The sequence below is a fragment of the Glossina fuscipes genome, unplaced genomic scaffold, assembly GCF_014805625.2.
Source record: "Glossina fuscipes isolate IAEA_lab_2018 unplaced genomic scaffold, Yale_Gfus_2 112, whole genome shotgun sequence".
In the NCBI taxonomy this organism is placed as follows: Eukaryota; Metazoa; Arthropoda; class Insecta; order Diptera; family Glossinidae; genus Glossina; species Glossina fuscipes.
This window is the reverse complement of record NW_023998455.1, coordinates 782,840-804,858: the sequence shown is the minus strand read 5'-3', so window position 1 is coordinate 804,858 and position 22,019 is coordinate 782,840. Positions and strand designations below refer to the sequence as shown.

The 22,019-nt window shown below is 35.1% G+C and overlaps 3 protein-coding genes and 1 non-coding gene across 4 annotated transcripts; 1 reads left to right on the top strand and 3 right to left on the bottom strand.

Moving 5' to 3' along the window:
• Positions 1 to 5,649: 5,649 nt before the first annotated feature.
• On the bottom strand, positions 5,650 to 10,305 carry LOC119639140 (zinc finger protein 521). Its single transcript, XM_038036372.1, has 2 exons — positions 8,764 to 10,305; positions 5,650 to 8,682 (listed from the first exon to the last, which is right to left on the bottom strand). The coding sequence occupies exons 1-2, from the start codon at positions 9,961 to 9,963 to the stop codon at positions 5,989 to 5,991; spliced, it is 3,894 nt and encodes a 1,297-aa protein (XP_037892300.1). The 5' UTR covers positions 9,964 to 10,305; the 3' UTR covers positions 5,650 to 5,988.
• Positions 10,306 to 15,434: 5,129 nt separating this feature from the next.
• On the bottom strand, positions 15,435 to 17,090 carry LOC119639182 (E3 ubiquitin-protein ligase Iruka). The gene has a single exon (XM_038036447.1). It carries the CDS (start codon positions 16,643 to 16,645, stop codon positions 15,599 to 15,601), a length of 1,047 nt encoding a protein of 348 aa, XP_037892375.1. The 5' UTR covers positions 16,646 to 17,090; the 3' UTR covers positions 15,435 to 15,598.
• A 1,499-nt stretch (positions 17,091 to 18,589) lies between these two features.
• LOC119639420 (putative nuclease HARBI1) lies at positions 18,590 to 20,202 on the bottom strand. The gene is made up of 7 exons (XM_038036780.1): positions 20,167 to 20,202; positions 19,962 to 20,090; positions 19,582 to 19,898; positions 19,399 to 19,502; positions 19,195 to 19,339; positions 19,004 to 19,138; positions 18,590 to 18,948 (listed from the first exon to the last, which is right to left on the bottom strand). The coding sequence occupies exons 2-7, from the start codon at positions 20,087 to 20,089 to the stop codon at positions 18,692 to 18,694; spliced, it is 1,086 nt and encodes a 361-aa protein (XP_037892708.1). The 5' UTR covers position 20,090; positions 20,167 to 20,202; the 3' UTR covers positions 18,590 to 18,691.
• Positions 20,203 to 21,412: 1,210 nt separating this feature from the next.
• Trnag-ucc lies at positions 21,413 to 21,484 on the top strand. Its single transcript has one exon. It is a non-coding gene; the product is annotated as a tRNA-Gly (tRNA).
• Positions 21,485 to 22,019: the final 535 nt, after the last annotated feature.

Sequence of the window (22,019 nt, the reverse complement as noted above, 5' to 3'; positions counted from 1 at the left end):
TATAGCGTTTTTTATATTAAATTTTTACGATCTTAGAAGTGGCAACGCATTTGCAATAGAACAAATTAGCTTTTTTATATTGGAAAATGGCGTTTGTAGATTACGGGCAAGTTCGGAAGAATGAAAAATGCTGAGATTTGATAAATGACCTTAGGCTTAAAATGGACAAAACATCATTGAGGAAGTGTCTTGTATAGAGCTATGGTGGAGAAAAAGGATTGTCACTATCTATCGGATGCAGGCGTTACATGAAGTAAAAAAAACTATCTTTGAATGATAAAAAGACAGCATACGAGGACATTGTCAAATTTGTCATCACTACAAAAATTTCATGGCGTACGCTTTATATTTGCCTTGCGAGAAATTATATAGAAGGCAATTAGGAATTTGAAAGGTTTACAATTTGACAGATTACTGCCAAAAGAGAAACTTGTGGCTTTTTTCACCATTTCTTCAATTCTTCCTCTTATTTGTCTGTTAATAGTTTAATCACATATTTCAATAAATTTCAAATAAATTTCGTTTCTTACAATACAACATTAGTGTAAGATATATATAAATTAGACAAATAATTTTTAAATTTAAAATAAGTCGTTTGCTTTAAAGGAACCTTTGCAAATTTTTTTGGTCAATAAATCGAATTCCAAAAAAAGTCTTTTTTTTTAAATTTAGCTTAATAAGTATCTATTTTTATATGTAGGATAATACTATTAATTAAACTGTCAGTATATGTCGGTTTTTTTAAATATAGTTCGCAGTGTATGCTTCCGCTGTATATATATATATATATATATATATATATATATATATATATTTTAAAGATTTTTTCAAGGATTATGTTCACCAAGTGCAACTATGAGCTGCACAATGTGGTTAGCAGACTCCTCCGCGAGTATCCGCACCTGTGGCGTCCTCGGCGGGCGTCACCCAAAAGACTTTATAAAGAACTGGCGCGCAGGAATTAAACTGCAAAAAACTTGAGGCAGGGTCGGCCCATACCGCTCTTACCTCATATGTGTGGTGTACTGAAGGGCTGGGATGTAAGCAGGCAGCTAAAACCATGAGGAGACTTTTGAAAAGGCTGCTAAAGAAGAAACCCGTCTGGCGAAAGAGAAATTTTGTGGATTCGAAGAAGGTGAGAAGGTGCTGCATACATCCATGATAGTGGTGTTTTATTGGGACTGAGGCGTATGATACACGAACTGAAATTTGAAACTGTTTTAAAAATATCTTCAACTGCGACATCGCCAGGATCGACGACGGGGCGATCTACTCGACATGAAATGGTAATGCCACCAAAATCAATCGATAAAACACCTACCTCGTCGAAAAGAGGACTCTTGGACAAATTTCTAGAGGACTGTGGGAGGATAGCTACTAAGGACTGCGAGGTCCATAATGAGAACTACGACGGACCGTCTACGTCAGCCCAAGCTGTAAAGCAGTCAAATCATTCAAAATTCGCTCGACTGACCGGAGAAGACAGAATTGTACAGGTCCATTTTGACGAGGCGTACACCAACCTCGCGGCGGTGTACTCGCGAGCAGATGACGCGATGGGGGGTTGCGATTATTCCAACAAAAAGAAAAGGAAGACAATGGAACATCAACGTGTGTTGGTCTTCGCAGCACATAGTCTTCTCACTCCATTCAACGTAGTGCTGAACAGTTATCCCCGCACAACAAGTCAGAAAAAAATGGGGCCCGTCTGGACGTGAGGGCTGTCGTCTGCGACCGAAATCGAGCAAACTCACCGCATATCCAAATATTTCAAAACAACTTATACAATAGAAAGCGGGCAGACGGCAGCACACATTGCATCCGGCTTTTGTACGACTATCCCCATGTAGTGAAAGCAATACTAAATAAAATGGGGGAAGACAAAAACCATTTTGAATTCAATGTCTTGTCTATAGTGGCAGAGAGAGAGAGAGACCACGCAGCTTTTCTTGCTGGCAATGGAGCGGCTGGATGCCGGCCTACAGCAAGCCATGGGGGTTAGCCGTTTCGATGCAGACGATGAGCGATGTGCAGGTCGCAACACTCCAAGCGGCAATCGACAATCAAGTAATCGAAAACAATGACGGAAAAGCGTAAAATGTTTGCGACTTGACCACGATAATAACGAAGTTCACAAACGTCTTCCATCGGAAAACCATCAGCAGCGACACATGGATAGAGCTGAAAAAAGAACTGAAAGACGTAGAAGATTATTTGCAGAACAAATTGATTGCGGACCACCTAGCTGCGGACATCCACGCAACAATCAGGAACTTCAAAGCAATCATGGAAGAGCTGCTGGAGACTTACCCTGGCATAATCATCGCGCCATACAGGGTAAGCCAAGATCTGTTGGAAAAGTTTTTCAACAACATGGCGACTAACGGCAAGAGGATGTGCCGACCGTCCGTAGAAATAATGGCGCTCATCGAAAGACTAAGGACCGTACAGGAGGAGTGTTGGTCAGAAGGAGTCGAAGAGGAGAACGTCTACCTGCTCATCGATGAACTGAACTACGACCTTGAAGCGCCAGCCAGTGAAGAAGACGAATTTGTACCGTTCGCCCCTGATGGAGAAATATTCGGAGATCTGTCCATTCCGCCGTTAAACCAAAAACTTGAAGAGTTCCTGCGGCTGCTCACTGGATGTGGAATAGCACGCTACATTCGTGAGCAGCTGCAGTGCGAAAAATGTTTAGAGGAACTCACGCTGGACGAAGATGCCTTCTGCTATGTGAAACGAGGTCGCAAGGTGGCCAGAAATAAACGGAATAGCTTAACGTGGACTTCGAAATATCTAAAACCGCCCTTTCCAACAGAATCTGTCCATGAAGCTTTTCAGAAAGGGTACGAGATCTTCTACGCGACCATGAGGCAGCACGTGCTCGCAAAGAATATAGGCACGCGCATACAGGCAACAATATTGAGACGAATTACCTTTTTTCGAAGATCAGGATCATGCAGCAGAAGTGAGCTGCACCGGAGAAATTTGCTCGGGTTTGTGCTGGTAACATTACTGTCCGAAATAAATTTCAAAGAGAGAAAATGGACACCAACATCACGTGGTCGTAAGTTCCTCCGCGCGCCATCTCCACCCTCCTCGCAATATTCGTTGCATTGCATTTACAACTTATTTATTTAATTATTTATTTCAATTTAATTTCAGATTAAAACACAACAAGACAATAATAATCGCTCGGCATAAAAAGTAAAAGATTTTCTTTCCCGTGAAGGAAAAAGAAATTAATAAACTTAACCATTACTTATCTCTGCTCACGAATCAATTTCCCATTGAATCAAACTTCATTCAATGCTTGGCCGATAATCTTAATGCCGAGATAGTTTTGGGGACCATTACAAATGTTGAGTTATACCTATCTGTTTGTGCGCATGCGTATCAATCCTCACGTTTACGGAATCGAATATGCCGAGGTTATGCAAGATCCCTCCTTAGATACGTTTCAATCAGCGAACTCTCGATTTTAATGTCACAGATTTGGGTCGCACAGCTTCGCATTATTATATAAAATACTATACGCTAGAAATATTTAATGAACTTATAAAACCGTTTATGAACGAAAGTGAAATATTTGTAATGATGTCGCAATCCCAAGAGTTCCAGCAGCTCAAAGTACGTGATGATGAACTGGAAGAATTGGACGAATTGAAACGCATTTGTACGAATAGCACTTGGCGTGTCTTTAAAGAGTGTTTCCAATTATTTCCTGTACATATGTATATATTGATAATCTTTTATAGTGAACTTTCAAAGCATATGAATTCAAATTGGCCGATCGCTTATCTATACACTTTCATAGGTTTTTGCACATATTCTTGAAAGTCGTTTCGCAGCGCTATCTTGTCTCACTAAATCCTAGTCCCCAGATCCTATACTCATATTTATATGCATACGAATAAATAAATATATTTTTGTTTCACATAAAAGCTATAATGCGGAACAGTTACTTTCGATTAATATAAGAAATGAATTAAACCGAAAAGTGCTGTGGTTTAGATCAAGTTACTTTGCTACTTTGCTTTTTCTTCTTAACTTATTATCAAAAGTTGAATTTATTCTTATGAATTGAGTTGTTGGGATCGAAAATATCTATGTGGGCCTTCGTAACGACAGAGGTTTCGTGCAAAAAATTGAATGCACGGAAACTAGCTCGTTGCCTAAGCTGAACAATGTAAGCAATAAAAACGCAATGCTCACTATTCCGTAATCTCTGTTAACATCACAACAAAAACTTTTCTAGTAATGTTTTTGGACACCATCGGTTTGCTTCAATTTTTTGAATCAGTTTTTGCTTTTTTACTTTGAAAAGTCTTCTTGGTAGTACTTACTGGTTTTATTATACGGATCGATTCAAAATCATTGTTTTTTTTTTTTTTTTTTTTTTTAAATCAAAAAAAACTTATTGTTTATTGACCTTTTCTATTTATTAAAATTCAGCTGATGGTCGCTTTGATGGTTTTCAAGCTTTCAGAATTCTTGAATTGATACTGATGAAGATTATTTCGTAATTTGACGGCTTCAACTGCAGTTGACAAGATTCTCATCCAGTACCGCTCGAGATAATAATATGAAGAAAGCCTTTTGTAAAGAGTTTTTAAAATATTTGAAAAGGCGACGATTATCGTTAAGAGTTTTTCTCGGAGATGGCAGACAAGCGGATAGCGTAACTTATATAAAGGCATGAACATGCTTAAGATTACTCTGTGAAAACAATAACTGCGCTTACTCAACTTAAAAAAGATTACAGAAATGGCTACAAAATGCGACAGCCGGGACGTAAGAATTTCTGAATTTTACCAAAATCTAAAGGATAGTCTTTAATAACATAAGTCTCCTTCACAATAGGACATGCATCAGGATCGGGCGGTACATTGCGACCGGTAAGTTGAATAGTGCTATGAAAGTTGTTGCAAGTTTGGAATATTTACTAAAGCTGGGCCAGAAAATAAACATCAATGTTGATATAGAACAATTTGAATATGAATGCGGTTTGAATGTAGTCATTACACCGGAAGAAATTGCGAAACTGGTTCAAAAACTTATACAAAACCATACAAAAGCACTATTAGAGCAGCTTTATAATTTCATTTCAATGTTTGTGAGTTTATGGCCACCGACAGTTATGGCCAAGCTCTATCTTTCTCACATATGAAGACATTACCACCCAATTTACAATAGGTTTTGCAAATGCCCCGAACTTTTCGAAAGATACGACAACAATACCCACAGCCTTACACGTCATAAACTGAAAACATTTTGCTTTCCGTGTTTTTTTGTTCGTTACTCGTAAAGTATAACACATACAACCCATATAAGTTTCCACTTGTATTGTGAAAAATGAAAAAATCAGCCGAACCAGCAGATTTAGTCGTTATTTTAAGTTTAACGGATGATGCACGCGGATGGGCACAATATTCTTGTCGTTATATGTTTGAACGGGGTTTTGTTATTGTCAAGGATCTCTGAAAAAAACAGTGCAATGATTCCACTAAAAAAGAAAAAGTCACATGTTTTTCAATATTTTTTTTTTTAATTTCTTTATATTCTAAAAATCACTTATATATATATACATATATATATATATAAATATATAAATATATATATATATATATATATATACATACGAAGATGGATAATGCTGACAATATTGATGTTGAACATAAATCTATTAGTATAGGGATCAAAACATCTTTATCATCTGTGTATGGGAATGAGACGAAACGTGATACTATAATGTGTAGAAGTTCTTAATGGTTTATACGACAATAGATAGAAATAGGGGATTCAATAATAAAATATACAAAGTTTGAACAAATTTCTACTTGGGACAAGATGATTAAAAAAATAAAAGGTGCATTAAGAACAAAAAAATCTTTTTTAAATAATATTAATAAGAATAATAATAATTATATTAATGAAATAAAATCATAAAAGCCGCGTATAACGTACATTATATCAATTTGAATAAAATTAGCCCAATAGATATTGTTCTTCCGATTCAGCGGCATCAGGATCGACCTCTTCAATTTCGGCTTCGGCTTCTAATAGATCGGCAGGATCAATTTCTTCACCATACAATATTTCGCCCTCTTCTTCATCCATTTCGGGATTTTCATCTCCATCTTCTTCGTCCTCGCCCTCTATCATGATGTTTTCATCTTCGTAACGGCGCGTATCAGTCGAAGACATTTTATTTAACATGTGCGGATGTTTATTTTTCAAATGCTCCTGCATGTTGCTTATATGGAAATAGGCCATCGAACAGTAACGACAATGTATATACGCGCCATGCGGTAAATGTTTAAATTTGTGTACTTGTAAGTCACGCAATTTGCGACCATTAACATGCTCTTTGCACTCCAAGCATTGATGTAGCTTGGGTGAGATTCTTTTGAAATTTAGTACTGTACGATTGTTAAGTTGATGCTCAATGTTAATGTGTTCGCGCCAAGTTTGCGTTGTATCGAATTTAATGCCACACTGTGGACAATTTATGGTGAAGCAACTAACCGTATCGCTATATGAGTTAGCGCTGCTGCTGCTCCCAGCCCCCCCAGTATCGCGTGACGGCCACGACATATTGCTATTACCAAAATCAGCGCCATTACGCTGAACTAAAGCGCCACTCAAATCCAAATCATCATCAAACTGATCGGAATGATGTTGACTGCTATCTTGCGCCTTGCTACTCGAAAACTCATCGGAAGCATTTTCATTTGGATTAATGCCATTGCACTTATTGGTGTTTTTATCCAAGTGCTTAAAGAACATTTGTTTGCGAACAAATTCCCCCTGGCAGGCAGTGCAACGGAATGATTTGTAGGGCAAATGCCGGAATTTGTGGGACTGCAATTGGCCAATGGCCCCCTTTGTATGGGTAACAGTTACACGCTTATAACATTGCAAACATATATAGTGATGTTCATCTAGCTGGCGGAAATTCAGACCTTCTCGACTGTTAAGATTGTGCACCTCAACAATATGTTTACGCCAATAGACGTGCGATTCAAAATTTTCATAACATGATGGGCAATAATATGTGATGGTATCGTGATCGACTGCATTATGAAATGAAATAACATCCTCTACGGTCCTTAAACCCGGCGGACGAGAGCCGTTATTATTCGCACTACTGTTTTCATTGACCTTTCGACCAATCTTCGACGATGATGAGGAACTAAGCTCTTCGTAACCAACATTCGAGCTGTTACCACTTTGGCTATTTGCACCAAATTCGTAGGCCTCAATAATATTGTGTCGCTGTCGTAAATGCGTTAACATATTGGGTTTGTGATTATAGCTAGTGCTGCATAACAGACATTTCAAATATAATTTATAGGGGCAATGACGGAATTTATGATCCTGCAAGCCCTTCAGTTTAGAACTTTGTACGGTATCTTTGCAAACTTTGCATTGATAACGAAATCTGTCAACTGGACGAAAGCCGAGATATTCACGTTTATCAAAATTATGCTCGACATTGATGTGACGACGCCATAAAGCTTGAGTGCGAAACTCTTCACCGCACTGCGGGCATAAATAAATGAAATTAATTTCAATACTGGTATTTTCCTCGGGTTGTATATCGACATCACCAGTTGGCACAAGTAAATCGGCATCGGTATCGTTTGATTGATCATCGTCGTTAGCAGCTGTTGACGCGACCGTTTGGGGCTTATCGTCACCAGGTGAATTGTCGTACTCCATGAAGTCATGCTCATTTTTAATGTGATTTTGCAAAGCATTTTGCGTCGAGAATTGCGAGCCACAATCGACACACCTGTGTCTTGTCATTTGCTCTAATTGATGATTATTAGGTGAAAATTGTTTATCCGCATTCTCACCAAATTCCTCGTCAGCGTTGGCCAACTCTTCATCATCTTCGTCCAAATAATGTATTTCATAGGTACATTCACCTAAACGGACGACTTCTTTTTGCCCATACGATTTATGATACGATTTCAGTTTCGAACCCCAACGCATGACACTACTGTTTGCCACTGCCATAGGTGATGGTGATAGCATGCGTATAGGTACGCCTCTCATACCAACGCGATGTGAACTACGCAAATGTTTAATCAAACCTTTGCGATCAGTGTACGCTTTCCGGCATAAACGGCATCGAGCAAATGATTTGAATCTCATATGAGTGATGCGATGCTGTTGAGCATTTTGTATGCCATAAGCATTGGTTATAATCTTGTCGCATTCGCGACATCGTAATTGGCGATCATTCAGAACTTCAAAGTTTAATTTCTCTAAATCAGCCAACTGATGAACGTCCGCTATATGTTTACGCCATAATTTTTTATCGTTGTACTCTTTACCACACTGAGGGCACAAATAATCAATATGTTGCTCGAAAGCATCACGTTCGTCACTTTTCGACCGTTGAATTTCTTTAACATCCGCTGCACCCATACCACTATCATAATCTTCGAAATCTTGACTGTCTTCTTCGTTTTGCATGGAAACGGCATTAGTTGTAACGTTTGTGCACTTTGCATTTTCTCCGTGTAAATGATGCTTATCGTCCAAGTGCTTGGTTATATCTTTTTGCATGGAAAACGATGCAAAACATAATTTACACGTCAACCACTCTTTGTGCGGTAAATGAGTGAATTTATGCGCTTGCAAACTACGTAAAGCAATGGAGGGGATGATCTGTAAAATAAAAATTTATAATATAAAAATCAAGCATTTAATTAGGAGGATGGAAACGACAATACTAGCGTTATAGTATACCTGATTGCATTCTAGACAGTGGGCTTGAGAATTTTGTTCTTTAAAGTTTAAGGCTTTGTAAGAGCCAAAGTCATGCACAAATTCAATATGCTGACGCCACTGTGCTTGAGTTTCACACTCTGTGCCGCATTGAGGGCATAAAAACAAAATGTATTCCTCCAAGGAATCATCATCGACATTGACACTTGTTTTATTTAGCGGTCTTTCTTCAGCAGTTGATCCATTCGAAGAACCCTCGTCCAATAGAGCGGCTAAAGAAGATGTTGATGATTTAGCTGCCGGTTTTTTACTGACCGAGACCTGGTCGTCGTCAATCTCATTAGGGTCTATAAACTCATTTTTCACTTCGATATTATTATCCGCAGTATTGTCGAAAATTTCGAAAGCATTCTCTTTAACATCGCCAATAGTAAGACATGGTTTACTATTGTTATTGCTGTTATTTTCAGGTTTAACAGCTAAACTCGTTTTCGGTTTATTTTGATGTTCAGCTTTGATAGCGGCCAATAAGTCGTCCCGATGCATCATCCGTATGTGCACCATTAAATCTTGGCGATACTTGTACTGACGTTGGCAAATACTACATTTACTGCATCTATACGGCAGATGAGTAAACTTGTGTTTCAGCAAATTTTCCATGCTATGCATTGCGATACGTTTATTACACTCCATACATTGATGATATAATTTATCTAACTGCATAAAATTTAAGCCATTGCGCGTATTGTAACGATGGATAACATTTAAATGACGTTTCCATAACTCTTGGGCTTTGAATTCTTGACCGCAAGCGGGGCATATGTAAACAATTGCATCTTCAAACTTAATTAGCGAATGATAATATTGATCTTCGGCAGACAAAGGCTTAAAATCAGTGGAAGAGGTTTTAACAGTCGAATCTTTGCCGCCTGAAGACGCATCAAGTCCAAAATCAAATATTGTATTATCATCGTCGCAACGCTCATATTGTTGGCATTGAGTATTACTAAATGATGAATGATTCATGTAACCATAGGAGGAGCTTTGATCATCATTAATAATTTCTAAGGGTTCTACAGGCTCTTCTTTTACCTGCATATTTCGTATATTGGGTGTTGAATCGTTATATGAATTTAAAGAATTTTGTTCTTGATTCGCATTATTCGATACGTCGGGCATAAAATCATTGGTAAAAAGATGCCAAGGTTCGAGTTCATCCATTGTATTGCTTGCGAAATATCATACATACACACAAAATTGATGGAAACCTAAATCCAGTTATCTTGACGCCGACCCGACCCTCTCAGCTTTTTAGTCCCGCTATTGTAACTTGTATCTACTTTTACGCTTTTGACTTTTTTTTTCTTTTTTTTTTTCTTCGGAGATTCTTTCTCTTTGTGTGTTACATTCGCTGCTTTATAATAATTTATTAGTCTTCATTAGACTTTCAATATTTTTTAGGTCGCATTTCTTTTTTGAAATGCAATTAATCCCGATGCTTCTTATCGTTGCGTTAATGAAAAGAATATTTGATTAAAACACTTAAATTTAACATTTGTTTACGAATTTTTTCTTTTTTCACACAGAACTATTAAACTTAAATATTCTGAAAAATTCGCTTTCACCTTATTTTTCGCGTGACCAGTGTTACCAGGACGGCCATTTTTAAATTCAATTAATAGATGCATATAGTATACACAGAGATAATGAGGTATTAACAGGTATCTTCCCTTCCCTGAAGTTTTATCCAACTCGGGAATATGTAAATAAATGTGTATTCATTGTAACTCTTAGGTTTCTCCAAATGAATTTACATTACTTAGCATTGCCAACATAACGCAATTGATTTTATATTTATTAAGTGCAAGGCATAGTAAAAATGTAAAAATAATGGATAAGGTAATTTTTAATTAGGAAATACTGCGAAATGTCGTTTGCATTATAAAAATGAACTAAACTAAAATAGCATTTTGATAAAAAATCTGCAAGATACATTTGGTTCTCATATCCTACATCAATTGCGGTACAGGATATACCTGTTCCACCTACAGGTTAGAATTTTCGCTGTATGTTGATGGGACAATAGTACAAAGATTTGTTTTGACCAAAGGGTGAACGCTATTAAAAATTGTTCGGATCAAACCACTTCTCTCGACTAGTCTATTTGTAACGCCTTATTTTGAAAGGAAGATATTATAATATAAGAAAAAATATTGTAAAATTTAGAATTTCAAGATAAAAGTCCTTTAGCAACGATATTTCGACATTTGAAATTTACGTGAACATTTTGGATAGGACAATCGTTGCCTTTCTTCTTACGTCTGATCGGGGAAGTGAAGTTGAGGCTTTTAACCATTAGTTATAAGTGGAAAAAAGGTCGCCAACAGACTTCAAATATTGTCTTGATTTTACACTGTTTAAATTAAAGTCCACGCGGACTTTTGCATTGCACGAGACACGACAAAATCGACATTAGGATATAATTCAACGAAAATTAACTCCGACGTGAACATGTAATGTCTATAATTTTAAGCAAACATATAAAAATCGCGAATTTGTACTTATTAGGGATATGGTGGGTTTTTACAATAGGTTAAGGCTTTAGCAAGTTGGCAAGCGTGAAACTTATCTTCTCCTTCTTCTGTTATTCAGCTCACTAACAACCGAAGATTTGCTGTGATGTGTAAAAAACTCTCGGTGAGGATGAAACTTCTAGTTTGCAATTTCATCTTTAATAGCTTTTTATTTGACAGTGACATTACATGACAAGAATTTATACATTTTACCAATTGGAGTAAATTATTCCAAGCTCGAAAAAATGTTATCAACTTTTTCTTTTTTGTTTTTGATAATGGAGCGGTCGGAAATTCGTATTGCCATGAAGTATGAATTCTTACCTAAAACAACGGTATCGCAGACCGCGCGTAACATAAATAGTGCATTTGGTTCTAATGTACCTACGCAGCAGACAGTATCAAATTGATTTGCCGAATTTCGCATTGGTAACTTTGACCTCACAAAAGTTTTTATCACCGCCATTAGTCCAAAATGCACGGAAACACCTAAAATAATAAATATATTACAGGAGGAAAATGAAAAGAAAAATACCTTAGCGACATACCACAAAGTAACTCTGAAAATTGCCACTAATAAATATTATAAAAAACATTGTAACGTGAAACGAGGATGATGATATTACGATAGACTCGAATATCCCATAAATTAAATAAAAATGAAATTTTTTTCTACATTTACACGAAAATTTACTGAGTTAAAATGTTTCTACAAAAATAAGAAATTTACTGAGTTAAAATATTTCACTACTTTCTTCCTACACCAAACATTTCTAAGAAAAATACACCTGATTTTTCAAAGCTCTTCCACCAGTTGCTAGTTTGGACCTACAATTATATCTTTATATTAAAAGGAGCTTCTTAAGTGCCACCTTTGAGTTTGGGAAGAGGGTAAGTATAAACTATACTCAGTCTAAACAATACTAGTGGCCTCACAGTGATCGTGAACTTTTGGAGAATTTAGCAACTTTGGGAGAAATTTTTGCAAACACTCTCGTCTTCATTCATTGGTTGAACTGCAGATTGGCGCTTGGCAAGGAAGGAAGCTTGCCTATTGACATGCCACATGGAAACTGCGGTGGAAGCTGGTAAGTCCAATCACGACCCTTAGGAGAGTATGGTGGTAGCTGTGGTTTTTATCATTCTTAAAGCTAACAATTAAAGAGGTAATGACAGGACACAACATTCTCCAGAGTGGATATAGTGGTCCATACACAATAAAGATATCTGGTTGCTCCAGTGCAGTTATAGGGATTGTCTAACTCCCAGCAGGGCCGGTTACGCAAAATTACACCGTATACCCTTAGGTGCCGTGAGGCGAAGTTTTTGAGAGATACTCACGGCAAACAAAAGGAACAACTGTTCTAATTCAGACCTTTAGTCAAAAAGCAGTTCAACTTCCGAAATTGCAACATTTTCAGACATGTATTCCAACAGTCATTTTTCAAGTACTGAGTAGAGATTTTTAGTGTATAAAACTCCTGCCATTGTCTTTTTCCGCAAAACTACTTTCCATCTCAATTGTTTTCCAAGGTCTTTTTTCTTCTTCTTATTCTTCTATTCAAGAAATCAATCATGGGAAATGCGATAAAATATGTAAAAGAGTCTTAATGTGACCACAGGATTCATAAATCTGATCCATTCTTGAATCGAATAATCATTTGTGATGAGCAAACGTTCGGCGCAGTGGTTAGAGATATTTGAGAAATTTTGATGAAATTTTGTACAGTGAAGAGTTTTGACGCAAGGACGAACGCTATTGAAAACGGTTTGGACTGTGTCACGTTTTCGATTACTCTACTTAACTTAATTTAAATTTAACATACGGGATATTAAATTCCATTATTTTTCATTATGGAAAGCACAATGGAAACTTTAAAAAGTATATTGGGAAAAAATAGCCAGTGGTAATATCTACACGAGTCATATATTGATATTAATCTCTTTCCATCAATGGTGCCCTTAAGAAATCTACTCTTCCTGTTTGCGAAATCTTACGATTAAATGCTAAAACCTTTCGAACATTCAAAGATCCATTTTTGGAACACCTAAACCTCGAAGAACTTGTTGAAAATATCTGGAGAAATCAATATTAATAAAATATTTTATTTTATCTGCCTGAGTGCCCGAGTAGGCAAGAGTCTCGACTATCAACTCAATAGTCGTGGGTACAAATCCCAGAGTTTTTAATAAAGCCAAAAACCTTAGATGCTAGCGCTTTAAGACTTTGGTCTTAGAATTTAATTTCTGGCTAAATTTATAATAATAATAACAATAATAATAATGCCTTATTAAAACCAAAAAAAGCCGACAGCCTTACCTCCTCATACTCATCTTAATTTTTTGGACGTAGAGGCGTATACTCATTTTACCGCTCTGTTTGCAACAAGCAGCGGGCAGACCAAGGGGCCACATAAAGTACATATATATATATATTCTTGATCACCATAAAATTCTCAACAGATTTAAGCAAGTCCATTCGTCTGTCCGAGTATACTCTGTGATAAACACTCTCCTGATCGCAAAAATGCAGCTATCGACTTCAAATTGGGCAGAAATATTAGAAATAAGTTGATATTGGATAACTGACCCAAATCGGTCGAAGTACTCGCCAACAGTACTACGTAAAATGAGAAAACGTCTTCGAAATACAAAATTGGTTTTTTAATCATTACTCATAAAGTCTTACAAATAAAACTACAAAGATTTCAACGTATATTTCATGGGCGATGCTATAGTACATGCAGACAAATGGAGAAAGTTGCCCACGCCTCCCCAATATGATAGTGTGAAAAAATTCAATTATTGTTTTCATTGCCTTTATAAAACTCAGCAACCAGTCTTGAAAACTCCCTAAGATATACAAATCCCTGGCCAATTTCAAATTTGAAATGCACCTAAGTGTGTCCCTCTGTCCATCAGCCCAAATGTGTAGTATCTGTGATAAAGATTCCCACCTTGTGGCATCCTACATTTTAATATTAAAACTTTACTTATCTTAAAAAAATTGTCATTAAATTTAAAGAGACAATAATCATAATAGATAGAATGTAATACAATCCATTAACATTTCCAAACATTTTTCATATAATTTTATTACATAATTTCTGTTTTTAAAAGAATTGAATATATAGTTTTTAAATTATGTATTTGTATGTTTGTGTGTGTGTGTATGTGTGTGCCGGGGTATTTATTTATGTTTGTGATTTGCGTTCTTTTGTTTAAATAAAATTTGTCAAATTTTTCTTCTCGTGATGATTTTTTTAATTCTAATTTTTCTTATTCATAAAAAGAAGACATAAAAAGAAAAGAAAAAAAAGTACATATTCGCATACATTATCATTATTGTAATCAGATTGTAATTGATGTAAGAAAATAAACAAATAAATAATAATACGCTCTTAAAACTTCAAATTAATTTACACGAAATTACGAATGTATATAAATTTTCTTCTTTTTTTTTTTTTAGATTTGTAATTGTATATGTGATAAAAGTGCTTAATATAATGTTAAGCACATCGTTTTCAAGATAATTTGTTTAGTGTAATTGATATTTAAATCTAAGAGTAATTATCTTGTCAGAATTTCTTCTCCCAAATAATATAAAAACTTCTATTAAGGAGTAAATAATTCTCCCAATTTTGTTGTCCTTATATCAAAAAGCCAAAAAAGGTTTCCTTTACTTTTGTATATTTTCCATATTTCTTCTTTTTTATTAATATCATTATTATTATTATATATCATCATCCTTTACTTCTCATCATCTTTTTTTATTTTTTTTTTTTTGCCTTTATAAATAATTTAATAATAAGATATTTTTTCTTTTCGATTATATTAAAGCAAGTTTACAATAATTTCGTTTTTCTTAGTCATAAACTTGTTTCAGTTTATCTTGTATTTCTTTCCATTATCGCTTTTTTTTTTCTTCCTCTTGTTTTTGTTGTTATTGTTTCTTTTTCTTGTGATTGTGTGATAGAGAATTCATTATTATGCTTAACATGTTAATTTTGTTTGTATGGAATAAATGAAAATGAGCCAATTTAAGAGACAACATAAAAAGCGATTATGTATTATAGGTTAGAATTACACCTTCAATGGATTTCTTTTTATTTTTAATTATTTTTTAATCTTTTGTTTTTTTTTTGGCAAATCGTACAGGGAATCTATTTTAAAAGATTTTTAAAATTTTTGTCAGAGTTTATGGCGAATGCACTACGAAGCGGCAAAATTTAAGAGTTTGGAACTGAAGCTGTACTAATCTGTTTTAATTAAAATGAAGATATTTAATCCAAATCATTATTGAAAAAATCCATATCTCCAAATCCGAATACATTAGGACGTGTTATATTTATCTGACTAGGTGGCGCACTAGCACCATCATTACTGGTATTGCTATTTGTTGTTGTATTATTACCATCCAATGTAATATCACTATCGACGCTTAGAGCACCTTCCTCATTCGATAATTCATGCATAGGACAGGTATCAATATCAATGCCGCCTTGTTCTCGTTGCTCCATATTAACATCGTTTTCCTCGTCGTCTCCATTTAACGATTTACGACATATAGGACAAGTTCCATGCAAATCTAACCAGGGTACAATGCAATCCTCATGAAACAAATGCGAACATGGCAATTTACGTACTATTTCCTTTAACTTAAAATCTTCCCAGCATACAGAACATTGTAGTTTACTATCTACGACGTCTTTGGTTACCTCAACTTTGGGTATTTCGTCAATTTTATGTCGTGGCAATGGCGGCGGACCTGAGGTTTCCATTTGATTTAATAATTGCGTAACAATCGTGTCCAGACCTTCGCGACCCCAAGCATAATCACCCAAATTGCCCATAAAGAACATCTGCGAGCCGCCAAATGTCGGCATTTCGGTTTCGCCAGATATAGACAGCAAAAAGTTTAATAAGACATTATCAAAACGATCTAAATTCTGAGTTCGTACTCGTCCATCCTCGTTTGGATTATTAGAGCCATTGCCGGCTACAGTAACTAAATTACCTCTAGTGTTCACACGACCATTACCCGGATCTATGGAGATTTGCAAATTGGGCCCGTTACGCGAGGCCAATAATGTAGCCAATTCATTTCTTAATACATCCATATTCAACGGTAATGGTTGCTCGTCATTACCACCAGCAGCGGCGGCATTAGTTGAGGTACTCGGAGCGGGAGGCGGCAATTCTTCGACAAAACCTCCAGCACATAAAGGACATGTGAAATCCCTGTTTGGTGTGCTTATTTCAACATTACACATATGACAATAGAAACGCGCTGGCACAGCAGGCCGTTCCTCCACTACCGCTTCAGCCATTCGACCGCGACCGGATTGAGATGCTCGTCGGCTAGTCCGGGGGGTAGTTTCGGATGCTTTTTTATTATTCCGATTGGACACCGTGAATGCTAATATACTTCCCAATATATAAAAAAGCAACAACAAAAAATTGAATAAAGTTACTATATAATTTCTAGTTTCTACGTGTTTTTTTTAAATATTTCTTTTTGTTTTTTTATTTGTCTTCTCCTCGACGTTCTGCTCTTTTTGTACTTAGCACACACACCACCTTTTGTTGCCTTTGATTTTTTACAGTTTCACAACCCGTTTATAAGTTTTCTGCCTTTTTTTTACATGTGTCTCTTTTCTTCTTTTTTTTTTTCTTTGTTGAAGGTTTAGACTTAACTATTAAATGCGTTGCATTCACGTTGTTAGTGTTTTAATTAAATTATGTTTACCTTTGATTGTCCGAAATATATATAACTGTAAAAATTTTTTCCAATAAAATTTCCAATTTTTTTCTTTCAATAATTTTTTTTCTTTTCTTATTTCTCTTTCGTTTTGCAAAAAGCACTTTTCGGTGCTATTTTTTTACTCTAAATAATTGTTGCCATATACTAAACCAAATTACATATTAGCCGAATGCCGTAATGAGCGGAAAGGTAGAATAAAATCCTATTGAAATTTACTTGAGATAAATTTTTATACCCACCGTAGGAAAGGCTTGCCACATTTCCGTAGCGACCAAAAGATGAATTACAGATTTTTAATCAAATTCTTACATATCTTTATTCAATTTATCCGTTGCATTAAGGATCAAAATTTTCAAAAATTTTGCTTTGATTTCAGTTAGGGATAATTTAAAAACCAACCAAACTTTTTCGAAGGTTTTTAATTATTTACCAATTACCAGAAAAGCACATATGGATATAAATACGTATTAGTTTCTGTAATAAAAAATGCATATAAAAAATTGTTTCACGATATTTAACGTTTTAATGTAACTACGATTTATTTTCTAAACAGATATCGTATGTAAATTTGTCTTATTTTTGCTTTCCAATCAAATCGATGACAAATTTTTCTTAACTTTTTCCTCAAATGCTCTTGTAGATGGCGTTCAGGATTTTGGATTGCCAGATAATTCAAGATAAAGAGAGAAAGGGCATCATATCATTTACAATATATATCGTAAATTATTTCCTATATTATCTTAACATTAAATTTATCGACGTTTTGTGTATGCATGTTTTTACCGCAACTTTTCAATTTAACGGGTAATTTTTGTGGATCACAATCGCAAAAATAAAAATAAAAAGTTAAAATTTCTTAAAATCTCCTCTCCAAGATCTTTTCCAATATTAAGTTCGAAATAAGTATTTTTTTCAGTATTAATTTCGAAATAAGTACTCTTTTTCACTATTAAGTTCCACCAGACGGCGATGTCTACATATTTTTATTTAGAATTAATCCATTTTTAGGCAGATAATCTTTATTTCAGGGACGATAATCTTTAGTTAAGGGATGTATAAAATAGTTTTAAATATTCTATGTTGTTTGCCTTATGATAAATAAGCATAAAACCTCAAAAAAGTGGAAACCTAAAATTTAAGGAACTAATGTGTATTGCAATTCGATTGAAGCCGTTTGCAGTCGGAGAATATCGCATATTCTATGAGCGATGCGTAGTGCAATTAAAAGAAAATAAAAACGAAGAGTTAAGTGGTTTCATGGTGCAACAAGTTAAAAGCTAGTTAAAGCTAGCCAAAGAAAAGAATATTTTAATTCATATATGTATTCATATACTATCATATGAATTTACCTACAAGGAATGTAGAGTGCTTTAAAGTAAATTGGAAATCAGAACTTAATTTTTTATTACTTTCTAAAAAATGCTTTGTTGGAAATGATTTTATGAAGGTTTGAATTTTCGAATAAATTTTTACTTTTTAATTAATTAGTAAAATGAAAAACGAAACCAAACCCGTTAATTTAATTTATTGCTTATACTCTTTCTTTAGATATTGTTGCTTCGGCTTGGTTTGTCCTTCAGTCAGCCTTATTAATTTGGTGCAGGAAAACAAATCAACTTGCAAGTGCAGAAGCTACACCATTTCTGGTTTCTTCGCTTATTCGAATCAATTGGGCGGACTCTATCATAACCTCGACACCGTCATCCCAATCAGTTCCGGGTGCTGAAGAAATGAAATCCCCAATTTCAAAATCTTTCACTTTATAGTGTATGCAAATGTTGTGAAGCGCCGCGCAGACGGTTGCGAATTTGCCCATTTTTAGCGCATTGTACCTGCTCTTCCGGTCTTCCATGAAAATGCGCCAACGACCTTAGAAATTGAATAGAGACTTAGCTTATAGATTATATATAATAGTATAGCATACCTTTATATAAATCGATACATCTGTTCACAATGCTTCTGGCCTGAGAATGAATGTCGTTATATTTTCTTTTAGTTGGGTCGACTGCATTTTTATACGGCGTCATTAACCATGGTTCCAAAGGGTATCCACTACTACCTGAAAGATTTTGAATAATACAGTTACGTAGCGTTTCACACTATCTTGCTGCTTACCAAGGAGCCAACCATTACTTTCATTCCTATTCCAATGATCTTTCAAGTAAGCCCTTTCATTGGAATGATTCCACACATGCGAGTCGTGGGTTGATCCAGGAAATCCAAAATTTACTCCTATAATTTTCATGTCATGGTCGCAAACCTTACATATAAATATATATACGAATATTTGTGTAAAAGTGAAAATGTGGATTAACATACCACCATCCCATTCACGCTAGCCTTGCCACTTGGGTTTATAAAGCTTTCTTCAGCTTGTGATGTCTTACGAAAATAAATGTGGGTTCCACCTACGCATCCAATCACTTCAATAAATACATGGAATATTTTAATCTTATCTTATTATACAGCAAAGTATCACAATTGTAACCAAAAGTTGCTTACCACCTGGAATACCAAATTCTTTGTAGAACCACCTCTTTGTGTCGGCATTAATATTCAACTGAATCCATTCTGAGCAAAGTTTATCTTCCAGTTCTTGTATCATTTCTGACACAACAACAGAAAAGGTGGCCTGTGCAACGGTTGAGCATAAATCGCTACCCGCCAACCGTCCATGACTTCTAGATCCCAACAGCTCCAAAGTAAGCGCTAAACGGATCACCGGAGGTGTATAGGTTCTCCTTATGCCGTCATTCGCGCCAATTTTCCCTAAGATGTATTCAAAAGCTTCTTTTGATACCCGAAACTTCTGCAAAAATCTACAAATAGCAATATACATTTGTAAACACATTATTCAGAAATACATAAAATCATTTACTTACACCTCTTCGGGTAACGTAAGAGGATTTGAAGCGTCTCGCAGAGCTCTCCTTCGCCTTGTAAGACTTCTTTTCCGCCAATCTGGATGCTCTCCTACCGCAAAATAACTCAAAATGAGCAAAGGAATCATTCTACCCGTTGAATATATATATACCCATCAGCCATCGCTCGATATTTAATAATCATACTTAAGAACATTTTAATTACCTCTCATAAATTTGAAATTTTTCGTTTTGCTTTAGCTTTTTGTAAGTAAAATAATTTTTTTCTTCTCCTCCTTCTTAAATGTTGAACAAAAACTTTAATTTACTTTCGTCTTATTTCTTATCCACGCTCCGTGGAGAGTAGGAAAACCTTTTTTAGAGTAAAATTTGCGTTCCTGCTCAATAAATAAATAAATAAATAAATAAAATGGTCAATGTGTTTTATGTATAAATTCTTCGTCTTCTTCTTTTATTCACCAAATTAATACCCGAAAATCCATTGAGATGTGTAAAAAATGTCTAATGTGAACACAGGGTTATTTGTTTGAACCTTAGTAAAATTAGAAATAGTTTGTTAAATAATTATTATTTATAAATAAATATTATTTATTTTATTAATTCCTTGTATTTCGTAATGAAAACCAAATAACTGATTAATGTTGTCACGTCTGTCACGTTATTATTCTAAATTTTATTAATATATGCATATTACTCACGTAGGAGGGTTCAATTTCGCACTGTAAGAAGTAATGTAGTACAGAAGTACAAAGGTCCATAATTTGGCTGTAAACACTTATATATCTTGATGACATCATTTAAAATAAAAAAAGATTGCAAAGTAAGCTGCTCAATTATGGGAATGCGGTCATTAAGAAGGCCACGTATAATCAATTTGCAAAATGTGGAATCGCGATTAGAAGTAGAAAACTTTCGGACAGACAAATAGAATATGATTAGGAGATTGCAATGCCCTACTCACTATGTTAATTTTGAATGGATGATTATTAATCCAATGTGCTTAAATATCAGCTAGTTAATAATGTCATGTCACATCTGAGTTCGCCATTGATAAACCAAAGAGCTTTATTTAATTGTGGGATTAAAGAGTATAAGTGACGATCACAAGGTGAATGATTTCATCCCTGTTGTCAAGAAACCGCCCCATACCCTTAAGCTAATAAGCGACAAATTAAGAAAATATATGCCGACTTATCGACTTGCTTATGTTATTGTCTTATCACTTAATTTATGTTAAAAAATATTGTTGAATATTGTGGACTTAAAATCGAAGACAAAACTTTTTTTTTTTAATTGTTAAAATGTTCTTTATAATGCCAATTTGTTTGTAAACAGCGAACATTGCATCTGAGGCCGAAAGCTAAAAGATGAAGAGATGTTTTGTTAGCAAATAAATTTTAAAAATTTTCATAAATTTTTTCAGTAATTAATATAAACTTCATATTTACAAGGCGTTGGTGGTGTAATGGTTAGCATAGTTGCCTTCCAAGCAGTTGATCCGGGTTCGATTCCCGGCCAACGCACACGTTATTTTTTTATTCAGTTTGCTGAAAGTATTCTTTAATTCAAACTAAATACAACCTAACAGGTTTCTCCAATCCCCTTAATTTAAGCTATATATATAGAATATTTTTAAAAAACTGCTGAAAAAAAACAAAGCTATAAAAACATTGCACTACTTCCCCCAAAAACAGTTATTCATGCAAAGACTTTTTAAAGTAGGGCAAGTGGCCAAAAAAATGATGCGATCCAATAGCATTCGCTAGTCTACCAAATTCCATTAGAATAGTTTAAAAAATTGCTGCAGGTTACATGGAGAGATACCAGACAGGCAGAAAAGCGATTCAGAAAGTGATACTCGATTGATTGGTATAGCAAAAAATGGGTCTGTCTCAAGTCCTATTATATATTGTACACATTCGTGCAAACTTAATATTCCCTTGTACCACAAGTCACGTTAGGTTTAAAGAGGAATATTATAAATTAAAAAAAAAAAAAGAAAGATTTATGAATACTGCTCCGCAAAAATGTTCTACGACCGAGGGTTCAAAACGCGTA

What these genes read in the sequence shown, in the direction of transcription:
- LOC119639140 (XM_038036372.1), bottom strand. Translation starts at nt 9,963, where the DNA reads ATGGATGAACTCGAACCTTGGCATCTTTTTACCAATGATTTTATGCCC. An exon ending in ACTGTCTAGAATGCAATCAG is followed by an intron (nt 8,683 to 8,763) that starts GTATACTATAAC and finishes TTTATTTTACAG; the next exon opens with ATCATCCCCTCCATTGCTTT.
- LOC119639182 (XM_038036447.1), bottom strand. Translation starts at nt 16,645, where the DNA reads ATGGCTGAAGCGGTAGTGGAGGAACGGCCTGCTGTGCCAGCGCGTTTC.
- LOC119639420 (XM_038036780.1), bottom strand. Translation starts at nt 20,089, where the DNA reads ATGATTCCTTTGCTCATTTTGAGTTATTTTGCGGTAGGAGAGCATCCA. An exon ending in AGAATTTGGTATTCCAGGTG is followed by an intron (nt 19,503 to 19,581) that starts GTAAGCAACTTT and finishes TATTTATTGAAG; the next exon opens with TGATTGGATGCGTAGGTGGA. An exon ending in AAGTAATGGTTGGCTCCTTG is followed by an intron (nt 19,139 to 19,194) that starts GTAAGCAGCAAG and finishes AAAATCTTTCAG; the next exon opens with GTAGTAGTGGATACCCTTTG.